The 19021-nt window shown below is 52.5% G+C and overlaps 1 protein-coding gene and 1 non-coding gene across 2 annotated transcripts in view; both read right to left on the minus strand.

The window, feature by feature from the left end:
• SCARA5 (scavenger receptor class A member 5) overlaps positions 1-17800 on the minus strand; it is a 122120-nt gene extending 104320 nt beyond the window's left edge. The window contains exons 1-2 of the mRNA XM_036241938.1: positions 17435-17800; positions 13195-13312 (exon numbers count right to left, since the gene is read on the minus strand). Coding sequence (XP_036097831.1) covers positions 13195-13306 — 112 coding nt within the window. The 5' untranslated portion in view covers positions 13307-13312; positions 17435-17800. The remainder of the gene's footprint in view (positions 1-13194; positions 13313-17434) is intronic.
• Positions 11953-12059, minus strand: LOC118616581. Its single transcript, XR_004956578.1, has one exon. It is a non-coding gene; the product is annotated as a U6 spliceosomal RNA (small nuclear RNA).
• Positions 17801-19021: the final 1221 nt, after the last annotated feature.

The following is a 19021-nucleotide window of genomic DNA, read 5'->3' on the forward strand; positions in this document are numbered from 1 at the left end:
TGAGATCACGTTCAAACAAAGACAGTTTTAAGAGTGAGCGGTGCTCCCTTAAGCGACCTGCAGGCAGAGCGGGCACACACCTGCAAACTGGGAGGTGTGGCTTCCACTGGGGAAGCGTGTCCTCAGTTTCCCTGGTCTTCATTAATCCTCTTCCATCCAACACTCCTGATCTGATGGCTGCCATCTGCCCCCTTCAGGTTTCCAGTATGTTCTCTCTTCCTAGTCCCTCCTCCATCAGTTAGATTCCCTGTGCCCCCCAAGGAGACCTGTGGACGATGGAAGCCCTAATGCTCAGTAAGGGTCAGGGAGGAGGCAAGCAGGCAGCCACCTCCTTGCAGCCTCCTCTCTTAACAGGACTCTTTTTTAAAGGGAGTAATTTATGTATTTTATGAAAGTATAGTCGAACACTATATTATATTAGTTTCAGGTGTACAACATGGTGATTTTACGATTATATGCCTTATCATGTAATCACCATAAGTCGAGTAACCATCTTAACAAGGACTTTCTAAAGACAAGCCTTCTTCTACCTGCTGTGAATACCTGGGCTTATCATGACTGGACGGAATCTCAAGCCAGACAGCAGGAAGTGAGAAGGCACCAGGGAGCGGGCAGGCTTTGGGACACCGTGCAGAAGGCTGGCACCATCATGGGCGCCCCTCAGCTCTGTGGCTGGGCTTTCCTGGTAAACAGCAACTGGGTGGGCAAGGTGGAGGGCCAGGCCAGGTCTACCCCGCTGGGCCCCTCTTCACAGCTGTGTCCCTGTGGCTGAACTCTGCATATGGACATTGTGAGGATTTACAAGGCAATATAATTCTAATGGCCATGTTGTAAGCTTCTCGTCATAGGAGAACAAAGACCAGGAGAAATGGCTGGATGAGAAATGCCAGACACGAGGAATCAAACCATAGAAGAAACCAAACTTGCCAAAGAAGCACCCGAGCCCACATCCACATTCCGGTAGACCCAGCCCCCCTGCCCAAACCCACCAACCAAGACCCCAAAACCCACTGACGACAAATACTCCCCACCAGTGGGTGCATATGAGGATGAAACTCCAGCCCCTAGGGGCTGCCGTCATCGACCCAATACCCCTTGCCTCGGTGATGTATAGCCCTTGCTTTTGTATATCCCCATCCTCCAGCCTCTTTTCTTTAAATAAACCAATTTTTCTTTTATCCTCACCTGAGGACACTTTTTTCCATTTATCTTCAGATAGAGTGGGATGGGGAAAGAGAGAGAGAGAAACATCGATGCAAGAGAGACACATTGATTGGTTGCTTCCTGCACAACCCTAACCAAGGCTGGGGGGGACCAAATGCAACCCAGATATGTGCCCTTGACCAGAATCGAACCCACGACTCTTCTGTCCATGGGCTGACGCTCTAACCACTGAGCCAAACTGGCCAGGACAACCCAATTTTTCTTTATTCACTGTCTAGGATTGCCATTAGCTGGTCGGTGCACCACACCACTGACTTTAACCTTTCAGACATTAGACTTGAGGCCAGAGCCTCAGGAGGTGGGGGTGGGGCAGAATCTCTGGGGAGGGTAGAGCATTTCTCTGACCTGCAGCCCGCCTTGACGTTAGTGTTGCTGGCTTCTCCCAGAAGCCATTTAAGACCCCGTCATTGAGCTCCTGTCCAAACCTATTTGTGTTTTTATCTATTTCCTGTCAGAGGCACCTTTTAGAATAATCCGTTCTGTCTGTCCCCTGCATTTAGCCATTTATTCCCACAGCCCCACCCTAGCTTCATTGAGAGCCAGACCATCTCCACCCCTGAAACCCTAAACTCCGAGTCTGCTCTCATAGCCCCTCAGCAGGGACTCCAGGGCCTGGCCAAGGAGCAGGTGTGAGCTGTGCGGAGGGGTGGGGTGTAGGGATCAAGCAGATGTGGCTTGGAATCCAGGCTCTGCCTCTGACTAGCTGGGTGACCTTCGGCAACTTACTTCCCCTAAGACTTCATCTGCTCACGGACAGACTGGGAACATAACATATAATGAGGTTTAATGGAGAGATCTTTTTGAAGCACAGAGCACACTGCTGTCCACATGCTCGATTAAGGGGAGCCAGGTATTATTGCCACTTCTATTACAATCACTTCTACAGGACCCAGCCACCCCTCCTGCCACCTCCCCTGGCCTCCTGGCCTTCACAAGAGCCAAAATGAACCCCAGAGCTCATGGGGCGGTAAGACAAGCCCCCTCCCCTGCTCCCTGACCCACATACCACCGTGGGGAGGGAGGGAGGGTCCCCAGGACTCTGTGTGCTCCTGGCAAGACCCCTGTCACAAATGCAGCCTCACCATCAGTTTCTGCCCCAAGATCAGCCTGACCAACCCCACCGAGTCCTCGGTCCTGGCTCGCATCAGTCCCGGAGAAGCCCAGGACTCCTCATCACCATTCTAAACTCCAAACAAAGTGTATATCCTCCTTTGACCCCCATCTCCCTCCTCAACTGCTAAAACCTTCCCACTGAGACCCTGGACCTCCCAGCAGTCTTCCACAAAATCCCTGATTTCCTCATCCTCCGCCGGGGACATTTCTTTTACTTTCTTATTGTAACTGAAACCTGCTTCCTTTGTCTTCCCAAGTGTGGATTTCTCACTCACACGCTCCTACAACCAGCCTAGGGGTGCAGACGGTGTTTTTCTTTGCTACTCTTGCTACTTTCAGAACTTTCTCTCTTCTCCCCCCAAGGCCCCCAGCTTGGGGTCTCGCATCACAAGACTGTGCATTTCTCCTTTTTGCTAAGGGGCGTCTGCTCCCCCTCCCCATCTCTGGGCTCACTGTCGTTCTCTGGGTCTCCTGTTCTTAGTCCTCCTGACCTCTTCTGCCCTGGCTTTGCCTCCACCCTGACACGCTTGAAATGTGGCCAAAAACGAGATGCGCTCCAAATGCAAAGTACACACTGCAGTTTGAAGGCTCAGCAGGAGAAAAAAAAATAGAAATACCTCCATTATTTTTGATAGCGATTACATATCAAAAAGATAATATTTTGGGTATATTAGATGAAATAAAAAGTAGGACTGTCTTTAAATTAGTTTCATCTGTGACTGTTTACCTTTTACATGGCTACTGGAACATTTAAAATTGCATGAGGGGCTCACATTACATTTCTGTTGGCTTTACCAATAATCGGGGCCCTTTCTTTTTTTCCCCTCACTTGAGGACATTTTTGCATTTATCTTCAGATAGAGCGAGAGGGAGAGAGGGAGGAAGAGAGAGAGGGAGAAACATCGATGCGAGAGAGACACATTGAGCGACCGCCACCCACATGACCCCAACCGGAGCCGGGGACAAACTGCAACCGAGGTACGTGCCCCTAGCAGGAACCGAACCCGGGACTCTCCGGTCCGCAGGCCGATGCTCTAACCGCTGAGCCAAACCAGCCAGGCCGGGGCCCTTTCTTAATCCCAATTTCAAAGTCCCACATCGTAGCCACCTCTGCTACTACTCTCCCTCAACAACGCCGACTCCGGAGCTGCCTGACCTCACCAGGGCCTGCAAACCATGGGACTTACTGCCTTTCCCCCATCTCTCCCCTCACGTCCTACCTTCCCTTCTGATCTGGTGTCCGTTCTACTTTTTTTAATCTTCACCCGAGGATATGTTTTTATTTTTATTTTTAATTGATCTTTGAGAAAGGAAGGGAGGGAGGGAGAGAGAGAAACGTCGATGTGAAAGAGAAACATTAATCAGTTGCCTCTGGTGTGCACCTCAACCCGGGATTGAACCCCAGATAGGAGCCCTGACTGGGAATCAAACCTGCAACCCCTCGGTGTACGGGACGGCGCTCCAACCAACTGAGCCACCCGGCCAGGGCTCAGTGTACTTTCTATAATCTGTTATTCACTCTCTACGCCCAGCCTTCACTCCCTTGTCCCTCTCCGGCTTCCTCATTCCCCGTGGCTACACTCTAAGCCGGGTTCGAGGGGACCCCGCAGCTCTGTGCTTCCGTCCCCCAGCCGAGCTCGCGGAGAAAGGAAACGCATGGCGCCGCGTTGACTGATCCGACCTGAAGCTCGTGGTCACCAAGCCCAAGTGGGCCAGAGGGCTGTCCAGTGGGCTTGCTCCCTGTCCAGTCCATTCGCACACTCGTCTCCCACAGGCGTGTTCCATCCTCCTCCTCCTGCTCCCCTCTCCTTTCCTATTTGACTGCAAACACGGAAGCAGCGAGGAAATCGCCTCTGTGAGTTCCCACCACAGTGGAACCACTGACCTGCGTGCGGGCCTCACACTGCCTTCCCTTCCCACGGCAGTGAGCTGCCTGTGCTCCTGGCTTCGCCTGCACCCGCACCCGCACCTCAGATTCTCTTCTCCTCCTTATTCGGGGACCTGACTCCAGCAATTCTGCTTAGCCAGCGCTTCCCTCTGCGTGGAATCACTCCATCAGCATCCACCGTACTGCTATTCCTCCCATCTTCAAAAATAAAACAAAAGCCCTGGCCAGTTTGGCTCAGTGGTTGGAGCGTCCACCTGCGGTCCAGAGAGACCTGGGTTCGGTTCCTGCTAGGGGCGCGTAACTCGGTTGCAGTTTGTCCCCGGCCCTGGTTGGTTGTGTGGGTGGCAGCCACTCGATGTGTTCCCTTCATGTCGATGTTTCTCTCTCTCTCTCTCCCCCTCCCACTCTACCTGAACAAAAAATGGAGAAATGTCCTCGGGTGAAGATAAAAAAAAAATCTCTCTTGATCTTCCTTCCTCCTCCATGTGTATCCTCTTATACGTAATTTCTCGAAAGAACTGCAGGTACCCACTGCCTCCAATTCCTCTCCTCACGTTCTCTCCTGAACCCACTCCAATTGCCTCCTCCCACACAACTTCACTGAAACTGCTCTTGCCTGGAGTGTTATGGGCTGAATTGTGATCCCTAAATTCTTATGTTGAAGCTCTAACCCCCATCACCTCAGAACGTGACTGTATTTGGAGAGGGGGCCTTTAAAGAGGTGATTAAGTTAAAATGAGTGGGCTCTGATCTAATTGGACTAGTGTCCTTATAGGAGAGGAAATTTGGACACTCAGAGAGACACCAGGGGCACACAGGCACAGAGAAACGATCGTGCGAGGACACAGCCAGAAGGCAGCCGTCTGTAAGCCAGGGAGAGAGACCTCCGGAGGACCCACCCTGATGACACCTTGATGTTGGACTTCCAGCCTCCAGAACCATGAGAAAATAAACGTCCGTTGTTGAAGCCAACAGTTTGTGTGGTATTTTGTTACACAGCCTGAGCTGACTAACACACCAGGTCACCACTGATGCCCAGAGGCTCAGTCCAATGGCCAGTGTTCACTGCGCTTCTAATGCGACCTTTCAGCAGCATTGGCAGAGCTGGTCACCCCTTCCTCCCCAGCATGCTTCCAGGGTTCAACACTCTTGCTTTTCCCTTCCCTGGCTGCTCCTTCTCAGTCTCTTTGCTTCTCCTCCTTATCTCCTAACCTCTTACCCATATCAGCATGGCATGAGCCAGAGCTCCTTCCTTGGACCTCGCTTTCACACACCCCACCAACCTGTCAGCTCTCATCTAAGAGTATACAAGCAGAACTGGGTCATCTGCCACCTCCTCCACTTCTGGATTATCCTCCTAGATTTGACCCCATACTCCCTCCACCACTCCGCAGATTCTTTTCCGAGCCTCACAGCCCACTGCACTCTGGCTTCTCTCCACCCACTCCACAGACATGGCTCTGCAGAGGTCACTGGTGACCTCGATGCTGGACAACCTAATGTCCTGCTACAGCTAGCATAACCATTCTAAAATGCAAATCGGACTGTCTCCTTTCACCGCTTGGAAACCATTTGCTGGCTTCCCTTTGCCCCCAAACCCCCGACCCTATGGATGGTACAGGAGACCTTCCACGGTTTGGCTTTAGTCTCATACAATTAAGAGTGTGGGCTGTCGTGTCAGTGAATCTGACTCCAGTTGCTCAGATTGAGTGTTCATATCCCTCCAAGTTCATATGTTGAAACCTGACACCCAGTGTGATGATGTTAGGAGGTGGGGCCTCTGTGGGGTGATTAGGTCATGAGGGTGGAGCCCTCATAATGGATTAATCCCCTTGTAAAAGAGACCCCAGAGAGCTCCCTCGCCCCTTCCACCATATGAGCACACAGTGGAAAGACAGCTTTCTATGAACCTGGAAGCCGACTCTCCCCAGACACCAGATCTGCTGGCACCTTGACCTTACAGTTCCAGCCTCCAGAACTGTGAGGAATCTGTTTCTCTTGCTTACCAGCCCCCTGTCTACGGTGTTCTGTTACCCTGAGTGGACTGACACCAACCCTTCCTAACGCTGTGAGTTTGGGCAAGTTACTAGGTCTCTGTGCCTTGGTTCCTCATATGTCACTTGGGTCTAATAATGAGACTCATCTCACTGGGTTGACGTGAGGATCAAATGAGCTCAGACTTGTAAAATGCTTAGAATGGTGCCTGGCCTGGCGGAGCTCGGGGAGTGAGTGCTGATTACTTCCCACCACTGTCCTTGCTCAGCCCGAACGCTCCTCCCTTGGCTGGGGAGTCTTTCCCGCCCTTTCTAACAGGCACTGCAGCCTGCCCTTTGAAATTTTGCTCCCATGTGTATTCCTGCAGAAGGTTTTCCTCCCCTACCACCCCGCCAAGGCCCACTGAGGGCTCCTTCTTCTCCCCTTTAACTGCACATCGCTTGCACATCCAGCTGAGCATTAATCCAATTATAATGCGATGTCTGTTTACATGTCTGTGGCTTCGGGGGACTTTAATCCCCTTGAGGGCAGGACCCATGATCTTATATTTCTGCACCTACCAGCAGCACGGTAAAGCCCTGTAATCTTTGGATAAATGAAGTCACAATTCCTTTCATTTGTCAAGCTTACGTCTCTAAGCCTTCCTTCCCCCTGGTGAACAGGAATGTGTTCGGTCATTCCACAAGCAAAGGCGTCTCCATGTGCAAGACACAGCGCTAGGTGTTGAGAACACGAAGATGAACCTAAGGTGGACAGTGTCTGCCCTTAAGGACTTAGAGTCCAGAGGGGACTCAGGTGTACAAGCTGCAGCCTAGGTGTGAATGGACAGCACACAAGGGCCAGAGGCCGGGGAAAGGGCCAGAGAAACTTAGTCTCGTGCCTCCTTGCGGCCCTCGCTGCACACAGGCAGTGCGAAGCACCCGCAGGATGCCTGAAAAGCACCTTTCTCATTGAAAGATGAAGATGAGAAAAGGAAGGAAGGAATGAGCAAGGGAATGAAGGGCAGGAACCAGAAGAGCAAGATCCTTGGGTGTGGAGAAGTGGGTGATACGATGAACAATAACCAGGACCTGGCTCAGCTCCCCTCCGCTCAGGTATCTCCTGACGCCCCCTCCCACGTATGGCCGCGCTGTCCGTGGAGGCCCTCCCCCCACCCCAGAGTGTGCCAGGCCAGCAGCACGCCCCTCAGAGCCATCCTCGCAGCCCCCACTCCCCGGAGTCACGCCACCTACAAAGTGGCATAGTTTGGCGATGGGCGATTTAGTGAATGAAGAAGGCAGAGTTTCCTTTCACACCACAATGTAAAGGCGCCTCGGGGTGTCTGGGCTCCTCTCACTCTTCCCTGTCCCCTTCGAAAGACACCAGACTCCACTGGGGACAATAAAACATCCCTCCACCCTCTGGTAGCAAACCTCAGGAAGGCCTCTGGGAGCCAGCTGCTGTAATCCGCGTGGAGGTGGGGGAGACGGCCAGCCTCACGCATGCGCAGAACCAGGGGCCCTCGGAACCCAGAATATCCCTTAAAGATTCTGCTATGTGGGAGAGTGGACTAAAAGAACTCGCTCGGTTTCCTTGAGTATCTAGGCTTCATGAGGAAGTTCATTAGCTGCAAAAGTGCTTTCTTTTTTTTAATTAAATATGTTGTTATTGATTTTAGAGGGAGAGGAATGGAGAGGGAGAGAAACATCGATGTGAGAGAGAAGCACAGACTGGCTGCCTCCTGCACACACCCCAACCGGGGATCAAACCCGCAGCCCGGGCATGTGCCCTGACTGGGACTCCACTGGAGACCCTTCAGCGCATGGGACTGAACCAGCTGAGCCACACAGCCAGGGCTGAGACAGCGTTTTCTTTAGCAGAAGGTAAGAACCAGCTTTACAATGTTATCCAGGCTGGGTCCCCGGGAGACCCTGGGTGGCAGCAGTCTCGTCTCTCCCTCTCCTTTCTCTTCATGTTCCCAAGATGTGCAGGGACTCCCCAAAGGTCAGGAAGGTGAAATACACATGTATCGAGGATTGACTGTGTACAAGGTGCTTTGGTGGGTTATGCCACCTGATTTCCCCACTGCTCCCGTGGAGTGAGTGACATTATTCCCATTTGGCAGATGGGGACACTGAGGTTTAGAGGGTCAGGGAAACAGATGGCCCACTCAAACTAGGCGACTTCACAGGATTTAGAAAAGGAATTAAGATGCCCACAAGGGCTGGAGCGGTGTCCTTGGGCTGTAACCAGCCCCGGCCCCCAGGGTCAAGGAGGGGGCCAGTGCTGGAACCTGGGCAGAAAGGCCAGTGTGGAGAGGGTGGCTTACAAGGACCTATGACCTTGAGTGGAAGGACACAGCAGCCTGAGGTGACTCCATAGAGCTGGCAGTGGGCGAGTAAATACTCCAACCTCGCTTTCTTCTGTCTCCCATCTCCATTCAGGGTGGCTCCCCGACAGGCAACCCCAAGGAGGCGGAGAGTGCGTGAATGGTGGTGATGGGGGGCAAACAGAAGACACTGCCCGAGCGCAAGGTCACACAGCCAGTGTGATCTATGGATTCAGCCCAGATCTGCCAAACTCCAAAGTCTGGGCTCTTGTCACCACCCCAGGTTGTTCCCCATGTTGTGGGAGGACCACCCCACAGGCAAGAGAGACCCAGGACCCAGCCTGCCGCCACCCCAGTGACCACACATTCATCTCGCAGCACTTGGCTCTCTGCTCTGCTCTAACCGGGACAGAACCCGGGAGCACGCTGCTGCTGTGGGAGTTCGCGTCTCCGCTCATCTCCTGCCTCGGTGCTCAGTTCTCCAGCCTGCAGAGGGCGGGGGCCCTCCGTGGGCCCCAGGGACCCTCCCAGGAAATCCACTGCGAGCCCCGGGCACCTGCCCAGCAGCCCTCAGCTGCGCCAGATACACTGGGAAGATCTGATTGATGAGAAAGGAGATGTGGGGGTTCCCCCGGGAGAATAATTTAATTTTATGGGGAAGGAATACCGGAATGGGGAGCTCGGGCCCGAAACGCAGAAGCAGGCGTCCAGGCGCAGCCAGGAACATGTGTAACTCATTACCTCTGCGAGCCTCCCATTTGCGGCCGGTGACGATGCCACGAGTGTGGTGGAGGGTCTGAGGCTGCGGGGTGACTGACTGCAATATTTTTCTGACACTAACACTTCTCCCTGACCCTCGGAAAGGGCCGTGGAGGAGCCAGGCGCAGCCAAACACCGCCCACGCCCGGCCCTCCGCCTCCCCCGCCTCCTGGCGCCAGACTGGAGAGGCCTACAGCTGTCCAGGCCAGGGAAGAAGGGGAAGAGGAAGGACGGGGAAGGTGAGAGGGGAGGGCAGGAAGGAGAAGCGAGAGGAAGGGGGAGAGGGGGGAGCAGACCCAGCTGGCCCCTGTGTGTGTTTCTGTTCCAAGGGAGGGTAAGTAGGCATCAAGGCCGAGAAGGCCTGGCCAACGGACCTGGGAGGTGGGATTCTGCAGTTACTCCTTGCACGGTAGTTCCGCAACACAGGTGGGACCGATGCTTTTGCCAGGTGGAGACATGGAGGTGAGGAGGTTCCTGCCCTTGGGGCCTTCCCATCAACAGGGATTCCAATAGGGTGCTGAAAGCTCAGACACAGGGAAGGAGGTGAGTCCCAGCAGCGTCCCAACCACGGGGTGCAGAAATGGGAGCAGTCCCCATGGCGTCACAGAGCGGGGTGTGGGAGTGAGCCTCCAAGGATGCAAGGGGTGGGCAAAATGGCTTCTCATGGAGGGGACTGAGCAGTCCTCACCCTCCCTTCTCACCTGGTAAGTGAAAAGAAGGGAGGGATAAAGGCAGGGTGGGAGGAGAAAAGAAAGGCGAGCAGAAGGGAGGGGAGGGGAAGTTGTCAGTGCATGACCCCGACCTCTTTAAAGTCCCACCTGCATTCAAGTCCAAGTCATACCTTAATTTCCAAATTGCATTTTGGCAACTTTGCTTTCCCAGATCCCAGTATCCCCAGGACCAGGAGGGGGCACCTCCTCTCCTCCCCACCTCCCAACCTTCTGGGGGGGAAATCTGGAAAGGACTTGGAGCCCCAGTGAAGCCCACCAGACAGTACGGTTTTAATTCCCTCAAGGCCCACGGGTGGCTCAGTCTCGCTCCCTGTCCCCACCTCTGCGCTCTGTCTTCTTCCCATCAACTTCTGTGCCCCTTCCCACCTGCTCCACCCTTCCCCTCCCTCTCCTGGTACACTCCAGAGATGCTGTTACATTCTCCAGAGATGAGGATCAAGAAAAGCCAAGTCCTGAGAAAATAGATCAAATCTGGCTGCAATTTCCCAAGCCAGAGCTCATCACTTTCCTCTTCAAAATGAAAGGGAAGGGGGGGAATCAAACCAGAAACCCAGGAGTTTTAGGCAGCTGGCTGCATCCCAACACTCTAGTCTTTTGGGTTCCTGGTGTCCTCCTCCCCACCTCACACCTGGCATCCAGGAACAGCAAGCCGGGGAGGCCCAGATGATTTGGAATTCACATTTCAAATGCCTTTGTTTTGCCACGTTTAGATTTCAAGGACCCCTGTGTTCATTCATTCATTCATTCATTCATCAAATATTAGTGAGCTCTTACTACATGCCAGGCTGGGAGACATCAATGAACAAAACTGAGATGCTGCCCTTGTCCAGTCTGTTCTTCTCATGAGGAACAGACAGCAAATGATAAACATAATAAGAAAATTACATATGTAATTTTAGAAGAACATAAGACTATGGGAAAAAGGAAAAAGCAAAGCGGGGAAAGGGGGGTCAGAAGTGCATGCAAGGGAGACAGGAGGTAGTCCTTCAGTCTCCCCCATCATGCTGGACCCCAGTTCTGTCTTGCTCAACGAGGCCTCCCCACTGATGGGCTGGTGGGAAGGGGACTGGAGTAAGGATATTGAAACCAACTTGGCCTTTGCTGAGGTGCTAGTGGGGATGTGCTGAGCCCTGACCAGTGGCCAAGTGCTCCAGGGTCCTTCCTCTCTTCCCAGGTAGCATTAACCCAACAGAAACACTGGCCTGGCTTAGTACAGCTCAGCCGACCATGCCCTTCCCCACCTACCTCTTCTCTTACAAAATTGTATTCAGTCTTTAAGGCCTTTTCCAGAAAGGCTTCTCCGTGTTTGACTTCAGTAATCACACATATTTTCACCTACTTTGTATTATGGGTAATTGTCCCCACACCAGTCCCTTCCACTGGGATCATAAGTACTTTGAAGGCAAGGATGGTTTAATCTCTTTTTGGAGCATCCCTGGCACCTAACCAACAGCTTGACACTTTGTGGATTCTCAAAATATGTTTGTTGACTGGGATCCAGAGGAAGCGGTGTAATGGTGGGCAGTTTACCAGGGAAGCATGCGGAGGTGTATTGGTCACAAGCACACATTTACCTTGAGTGCTTGTCCTTCGTCCCTGCCTTTCTAAACCACCTTGTGCGAGAAAAAACAGGATTGGAGCATGAAAGCCATTTCTATGTTGAGTAATTTTATAGCAGAGGCAGCTAGCAGAGTGGAGCACAACAGGACATGTTCTTGAGAAAAGGACTGCATCATGGTTAATGTGCCATGACAGTGCCCAGATTAAACATCATTTCTGGGTGTGTCTTGGAAGGTGTTTCTGAATGAGATTTGCTTTTGGTTTTTTGTTTGTTTGGTTGTTTCTTTAGGGTGGAGCTGGGGGTCTGAGGGGCTGAAGGAGATGGGAGGCAATGTGGCTGGGTCGTTGTGAGATGTTTCATCACGACCCTGGCAAAAAATACAAAACGCTTCACGAATTTGCACATCATCCTTGTGCAGGGGCCGTGCTAATCTTCTCTGTATCGTTCCAATTTTAGTATACGTGCTGCCGAAGTGAGCATGAGATTCGCTTTTGAATTGGTGAACTCAGTAAAGCAGATTGCTCTCCCAATTGGGTGGGCCTCATCCAATCAGTTCAGGGCCTGAATCAAACAAAAGGTGGAGGTATTTGCTTTTTGTTTCCTGCCTGGCTGCTTGAGTTGAGATGTCTCACCTTCTCCAGCCCTCAAAGTGCTATTTACACTATTGGCTCCTCTAGTTCTCAGGCCTTCTCACTTGAACTGATTTATACCCCAGTTCTCCTGAGTCTCAAGTCTGCAGATGGCAGATCATGGACTCCTCAGACTCCATAATCACATGAGTCAATTCTGTATAATATATTTCTTTATATTGGAAATAAACATCACACCAGTTCTGTTTGTCTGGAGAACCCTGATACAGACAATAAGTTTATCTCATTGACAATAAGTCTTTATAGGACTCTTGTGTGAGCTTCATTCTATTCATCTCTGAAATGGGGATGGTGCCGTCCACTCCCACACTCAATGCAAAGAGAAGTATGTGCATTCATGAAGCAAGCCTTTATTAAAAGCACCTACTAAATGTTGAGCTCTGTGCTGGGTACACAGGAGGCAGGCTGTTGGCAAGGAGCTTTGGCTATTTTTGGGCTATATCAGTTACATCTTCAGAGTTTTAGCAAATTACCAGCTCCCAAAGATGCAGAGACATCTGGGTCACCAAGAAGGGGAACCTGGGGCCTCAGACCTGGGGGCAGATGAGCACCTGGAGAGTATGTTTTTTTCTCACAAAAGCTTCTAGAAATGGATTGGTGGCTTCTCATTTGAGAGGGTCCTGGCTAATTGGTTCAGATGCCTTTGTCTGACCCTTGCCTCACTCACTCGGAAGAGAGACAAAAGGGGTCAGGAGACTCAGGGCTGGAACCCCTCTATGTGTTGAATTATCCCTAATGCTTTTCTCAGCCTTCACTAGCTCATCTGTAAAATGGGTACTCATCTTGCTGATCACAAAGGTTTGCTGAGATGTATGAATGAGAAGACACTTGGAAAAGACCTTTCAAAGCATGAAGTTCAATACATGCATACTAGGCGGGAGGTCACCAGCACCTGGGACAATGCCGAGGTTGAGTGTAGGGGTCAGGGAAGATCTCTCACCCGAGACCCAGCCAGAGGCACTCACCATCCTCACATAGGTTCAGCTTGGACAGGCTCCTGCCATCGAAGGGCTCCTCAAAGATGGAGCTGGTGTCGCGGTCGCTTACGGTGTTGAGGTACATGGCTTTGTTCTCCATCCCGTCCTGCAGCAGCAGCCAGAGAGACGGCGAGAGAAGAGGAGGGAGAGGAAGGAAGCAGGGGTAGAGAGAAAGAAAAAACTGTAAGTAGAAACAGAAACAAATGGATAGAAAAAGAAACAAAGGGTCTATCCTGTGACCCTGCGCCTGAACAATGGGACCCTGTCCTCATCAACAGGTGGCATCTACTGGGTCCTCAGGACTTCTGTTCCTCTCCAATTTCCTCAGTGCTTCAGAAGACAAGGCCCTTTGGGCCTTTCTGATCGTGACCATCTTCTTCCTTTCAACAGCTCTCAGTGGGCTGGTGCCCTGAGCTGGGGGGGCACCAAGAGCCATGCAGGGCGGGGCCTGGAGGAGCACATGGAGCAGTTTCTGAGGCTCTGCAGCCCTGAGCATGTCAGAGAGACTTGGGTTTCTGTTCTGTGTTGAAAACGAGGGAAAGTAGACACAACGGCAGGTACAGAGACCACCAGCCAACACAGCTAGAACCAGAAGTGCTCCCAACCCGGCCAGGCTGCTGGTTACAGGAGCTGGTTCAGCAGGATCATAGCAGGGAATCATTCCCGCAGGAGCCCAAGGAGCCGGTGGTCCCTCCAGACACCAAGACCTGGGCAGCCTTCCACCCAGGAGGTACCCGAATGGCTTCCTGAGGCTGAATCACGGGAGCTTGAGGTCCTACCCGTGGTGTTCCAGGAACATACCCACCGACTGGGGAAAATGCTCTGCTAATGAACCAGCCCTGTTCAGTGTGTACACCACCGCCCATTGTGTAATATGCACACGCCCTGCATGTGCGACAGGGCAGAGTGCACATGGGACGTCCTGGTTGTTCCAGGTGTGTCACAGGACTTGGGTGGGACCCGTGCCTCTGCTTGTGGATTTCCTGGATTTTCTATGATGTATTCCTTGTATAATGAGAAAATCCATCTTTTCGAGCCAAATTACAAAGTATTTATTTACATAAAATACTTGATACTTTTTTCACATATAATGTTCAGTGATTTTATAAATTATGTTCTACTTTAGACATTAATTTAACTTGACCTTTGTTCTGATGTTCTTTGACTATATGAGTATTGAATCCAAAAACTCCACTTGTAAAAACTGAATTCTTTGGAGGCTAAAAGCCCCTGGGAAGATGGATGGGCCCCAGGCCCAGCGTGGAGCACACTCAGTCCTGAGGCCCAGGGTGCCAGCCGGGGGTCCACCACCGGGAAGGAGACCTGGCCCAACAGGCCGGCAGGGTGGGGAAGGACAGTGCTGCTGATTGAAAGCAGCGCCACCTCGCGAGTCCCCCTTCAGAGGCAGGTGGGGACAGTGGCATCAGGACCAGTCCGCTCAGTAGGGAGAATGGAGGAGGAGGCTGGCCGGACGGTCTGCCTGGCAGAGCAAACAAATCCCCTGTTTCCATGACGTGACCTTTGCCTCCAGAGACCTCTGACTTCAGGGCTGAGAAGAAGCCATAAATGACCAGTTGCCACACAACTGTCCTTCTGACAGCCAGAAGGATGAATAATGAATTCTGCTCTTGACTTTTCAAGCCACATCTCCTGCACACCGTGCGTGCATGTAACACACATGGATGCACCCACAGACGTGCATGCACTCACACACACGTGCACGCGCAAGCACGCACACATACACACACAGTCAGGGTGTTCGCAGTCTCTGCAGGCCTTTCTTCCAGCCTGTGGGAGGGAGGGACAGAGGGGAGCCCACGGCTCTGCCATGACCTTTCCTCCCTGCCCTGGGGGTTCCCAGAGCCCAAGACAGCTCCTATCCCAGCTTCTCTGTGCTGCAGTTCTGTCCAATTTGCTAGCCTCCGAATTCCCTCCATCCATCCAAGTCCTCCACCCAGTAAGGGCCTCTAGGTGGGGCCCCGAGCAGCTCCGCTGCTGCTGAGCTGCTGGGGACCCTCCCTGGTTTCACAGCACCGTGTGAGGCACCCCTTCCCCTGGCCTCCACCGGATCCTGGAGAGCTGCAAAGCAGGAGGCCAGTGTCTTCTGCATGTGGTAACCCACTCCTTGCCAAAGGCAACAGGCACTGCTGCCCAGAGGCTGCAGAGCGCCCAAGCGGCCATGCGGGGAATGGAGGTGGGAGCCGGGCTTGGACTGCTGTAGCCCCGTCTTCTTTTTACCTCCCCACTGCTGATCAGCTCTGGACCAAAGCTAGACAGCGCTGTTTGCTATCTGGACTGTGTCTGTAGGGCGGCCCATCTCTGCTCCTCCGCACCCTCAGCTGGTGGAGCAGGAGCCCTGGGGAGCTTGTTGGGGAGGGGCTGGCCGAGCAGGAGCCAGACGTGAATGAGATGAGATTGCAAAATGCTCAGCCAGCTCTGCTAATGTTTGTTACTTAGGAATGAAACCGAATGATGTTCTTTCTGCCTCAAGTTTTATTTTGGACCCTTCGATCGTTGATCAGTGATCTTCAAGCCTTTGGGCCAAGTCTGTGCTCTCAGACAAGGTACAACTAACTGCCGTGTGTGCTAATAAAGGAGCGGAACCCCTAGTGTGCACATCCCACGAATTCCAGACCACTTGCCATCCAGGATCGCTCTGCCCTCCCAGGAGCACTGAGGGGGGCAGGCAGTGTCAGTCTGTCATCCCCATTTGAAAGATAAGCCATCGAGGCACAAGGAGGCAAGAACCAGCGGATGTCGGAGAGGGATGAGGTGCCGCACAAACTTCCCACCCGGCACCGGCTCAGCCATGCGGTTGCTTTATCCGGGAAGGGTGTATCCATCCCTGTCACTGACCACCTCTGGAGTCCAAGATGAGTCACTAAAGAGGGCCAGGTGGGGGCTCTGGGGCCAAGAAGAGGCTCTGAGAGTTGGAAAGGATGGGATGAGGGCCATGGAAACATGGGCAGGGTGTGGTCGCCCAGGTGCCCTGTGGAGGAAGCCCGAGGAACCTAGACTTCTGTGTTTCAAGTCACAGTGGGGCCTTCCTCCCCGATGGAGAGGACACTTTACTGACCTCTTAGAGTGTCTTGAGGATGCCTTTTAGAGCTGGCGCTCCCCGCTACCTGCAGCCCCACCCCAGGCGCTCTGTGCAGGCCAGCGGACATAGGGTCTTATCTGGCTGCACTTTTCTTATGACTCGGGAACTTGGCCCAATCAGCTGAGCTCGCGCAGCCTCAGGCCATCATTTCTGTGATGGGGAGAAGCCAGCCACATCTGCCAGCCACTCGGTTATCGAGAGCTTCATGCGGGACAGTGTACGTGGAAGGGCTTTGCGCAGAAGGGCAGATAGGAAGTTGGTGGCAGAGTCTGGTGAGAGCCAACAGCCCCCCAGCATCTTCTGATTCTGCCCAGCAGCCAAGTGGGGGGCCTGCAGTTCCTGAGGCCTCCCTCCTGCCTTGACAGAGCCAGAAACCACGTTGTTAGAGGTTCCTTTTGCGAAAGGTGATCGTGATGCAGACCAGAGCTAAGACCCAGATCCTGACTCACAGTCCCTTTCTGGGCAGGAGAAGGACTCGATCCATTCTTCCTGCCCAGGGGTGGCACGAGCCTTGCTTGTGGCTGCAAAGAAGGTGGATCCAGCAACTAATTCTGCAGGGCTCACAGCTTTCCTTTGGATTGCCTAGCTTTCATGTGGCTCTCTCTGGAGAGAGAATCACTGAGGAGGTTTTAAGCCCTTTCCCCCTCTAACTGTACTTAGTTAACCTAAAGCATAACCCAAAGCTGGAAAGGTATAGATGTCTTATAAATGAATTCTCCCTTCATATATTCCACCACTGGGCACATGTGCACACACACACACACACGTGCACACACACACATACTCTGCACATGTAGAGGGACTGCCACCTGTACCATCTGTCCCTGAATAGGCTCTGGAGCAGTGACGCAAGCCAGGAATAGTGGTCACTAAGGCAGTAGCTTCCTCTGGCACCCAAATGCAGACTCACACTCGCCAGTCCAGGCCGCTGGCACAGGGCCTCATGGACCCCACAGGCTGGCACTGGGACCTTCTCACTTGGTGCTGGCCCCTCTGTGCGCCACCGCCTGAGGATCCCCAAACACCGTGCCCTGCTCCATCCGCCACCTCTCAGTGTCCTCCAACGGCCTTTGGGACACCAGCCCCAGGTGTTGGGACTAAGTTAGTGTCAAAGTGATAAAGACTCACCTTAGTGCCTCCGCCGAGGCTGCAGAGGCTGTGCCCTCAGTTCCCGGCACCCGCCATGGTGGCTGGCTGCTGCACCGCACTGAGACCCAGGCAGCTGCTCGGAGCTTCTCCCCACAGCCAGGCAAATCCAGACAGAGTCATAGAAGGAGACTGTAGGGGTGCCCGGTGACTTGTCTTGAGGGTCACTTCTCCAGGAGGATCAAGTCAGGAGGCAAGACTCAGCTTTGTGCCCGAGCGGGGTGCCTGGGGCTGGGGAGTCCCTGTCTTGGTGCCTCGCCTCGTTCAGCCTGGGGCAATGCTCGGGAGATGTTCTGTGGAGGCACCAGCAGCTCTGCTAGGTACTGACTGAGACGTGAACTGCAGCTGCTCTGGCGGCCAGTCTTTAAATGCAAAGTTTTTGGAGCAAGAGTGGAGGCCCACCTTGGGGTCTGGAACATGTTCCCCCTCTGGTGGCCAATTTGGGCATTACAACCCCACGCAGGCATGGCTGCTAGGTCCAGAGCAGGGAAGGCAGCCTTGGTCTTCACGTGCCTATTCTAAAGGCCCTGCGCCAAGTACCTTTTGGAAATCTTCCAGGAGAATGACAGGTAGACCTGGCTTACAAGCCATGCGAGGAAACCAGACTTGTAAACTTATTTATAGGACCAAATTGGCATTGTTGAATGAATTCACCAAACTTAGCTTAGAATTACTTCGTGTAACAAAAATAAACATTATAAAAATAAATAAAATAAAATAAAATTTTACACAGTAGATTACAATTTTAAAATACAAAAATAGTAAAAAGGAATTACTTCGTGTTTTCCTAAAATCGCATCCACCCCAAAGGACGCAGATCAGCCGCAGTGGGGATATTCAGAAGTATGTCTCCTGATTCGCGAAGTCAGTCTCAACATAACTCACCATAAAGCCAGCATTTGTGAAGCACTGACATCGCACAGGGCGGGGATGCAGGAGTGAGGAAGACGAGGGGGTTGCCACCCAGGTCGAGGGGCAGACACAGGCAGAAATCCCTATAACCCTAAGCATGACTGATTACATTTCGAAAAGGAGATCTAACCAAAATGTTAAGAGGGCAGTTACATTTTGATTGAGGTGGAGATGGGGAAAGGCATTAGGGAAATCCTAAAAATAGTTCGAGCCGTGGCAATACCGTCAATTTTAGTGGACAGCCTGAGGACAGAGGTCTGCAGGTTACATTTATGCATAGGCTCCCGTTTATTGGTTAAAAATTCAGCCTCAGTACTCGAGGGTCGGATCTCGTCCATGAGGAGAGTTTGCCAAGGCTCCGCCCTCTTCACAGTGCAGCTGCCAACCCACAGCTGAGTCAGAAATGTCTTAGTCATTGTCAGGGACTGCACTCCTGACCGTCCCTGGGAGGCAGCTCCAATGAGGCTCTGTATTGCAGAGGGAAAATATAGTAGTGAGATAATAATAATGATGATAATAATAATAATAGAAGGAGGAGAAAGAAGAAGGAACAGGGGAGAAGAGAAAGAGAGAAGAACCCGGCCCGAGTGGCTCAGTTGGTTGAACGTTGTCTTGTGTACTGAAAGAATGCTGGTTTGATTCCCGGTCAGGGTACGT

The sequence above is a fragment of the Molossus molossus genome, unplaced genomic scaffold, assembly GCF_014108415.1.
Source record: "Molossus molossus isolate mMolMol1 unplaced genomic scaffold, mMolMol1.p scaffold_m16_p_4, whole genome shotgun sequence".
Classification (NCBI taxonomy): Eukaryota; Metazoa; Chordata; class Mammalia; order Chiroptera; family Molossidae; genus Molossus; species Molossus molossus.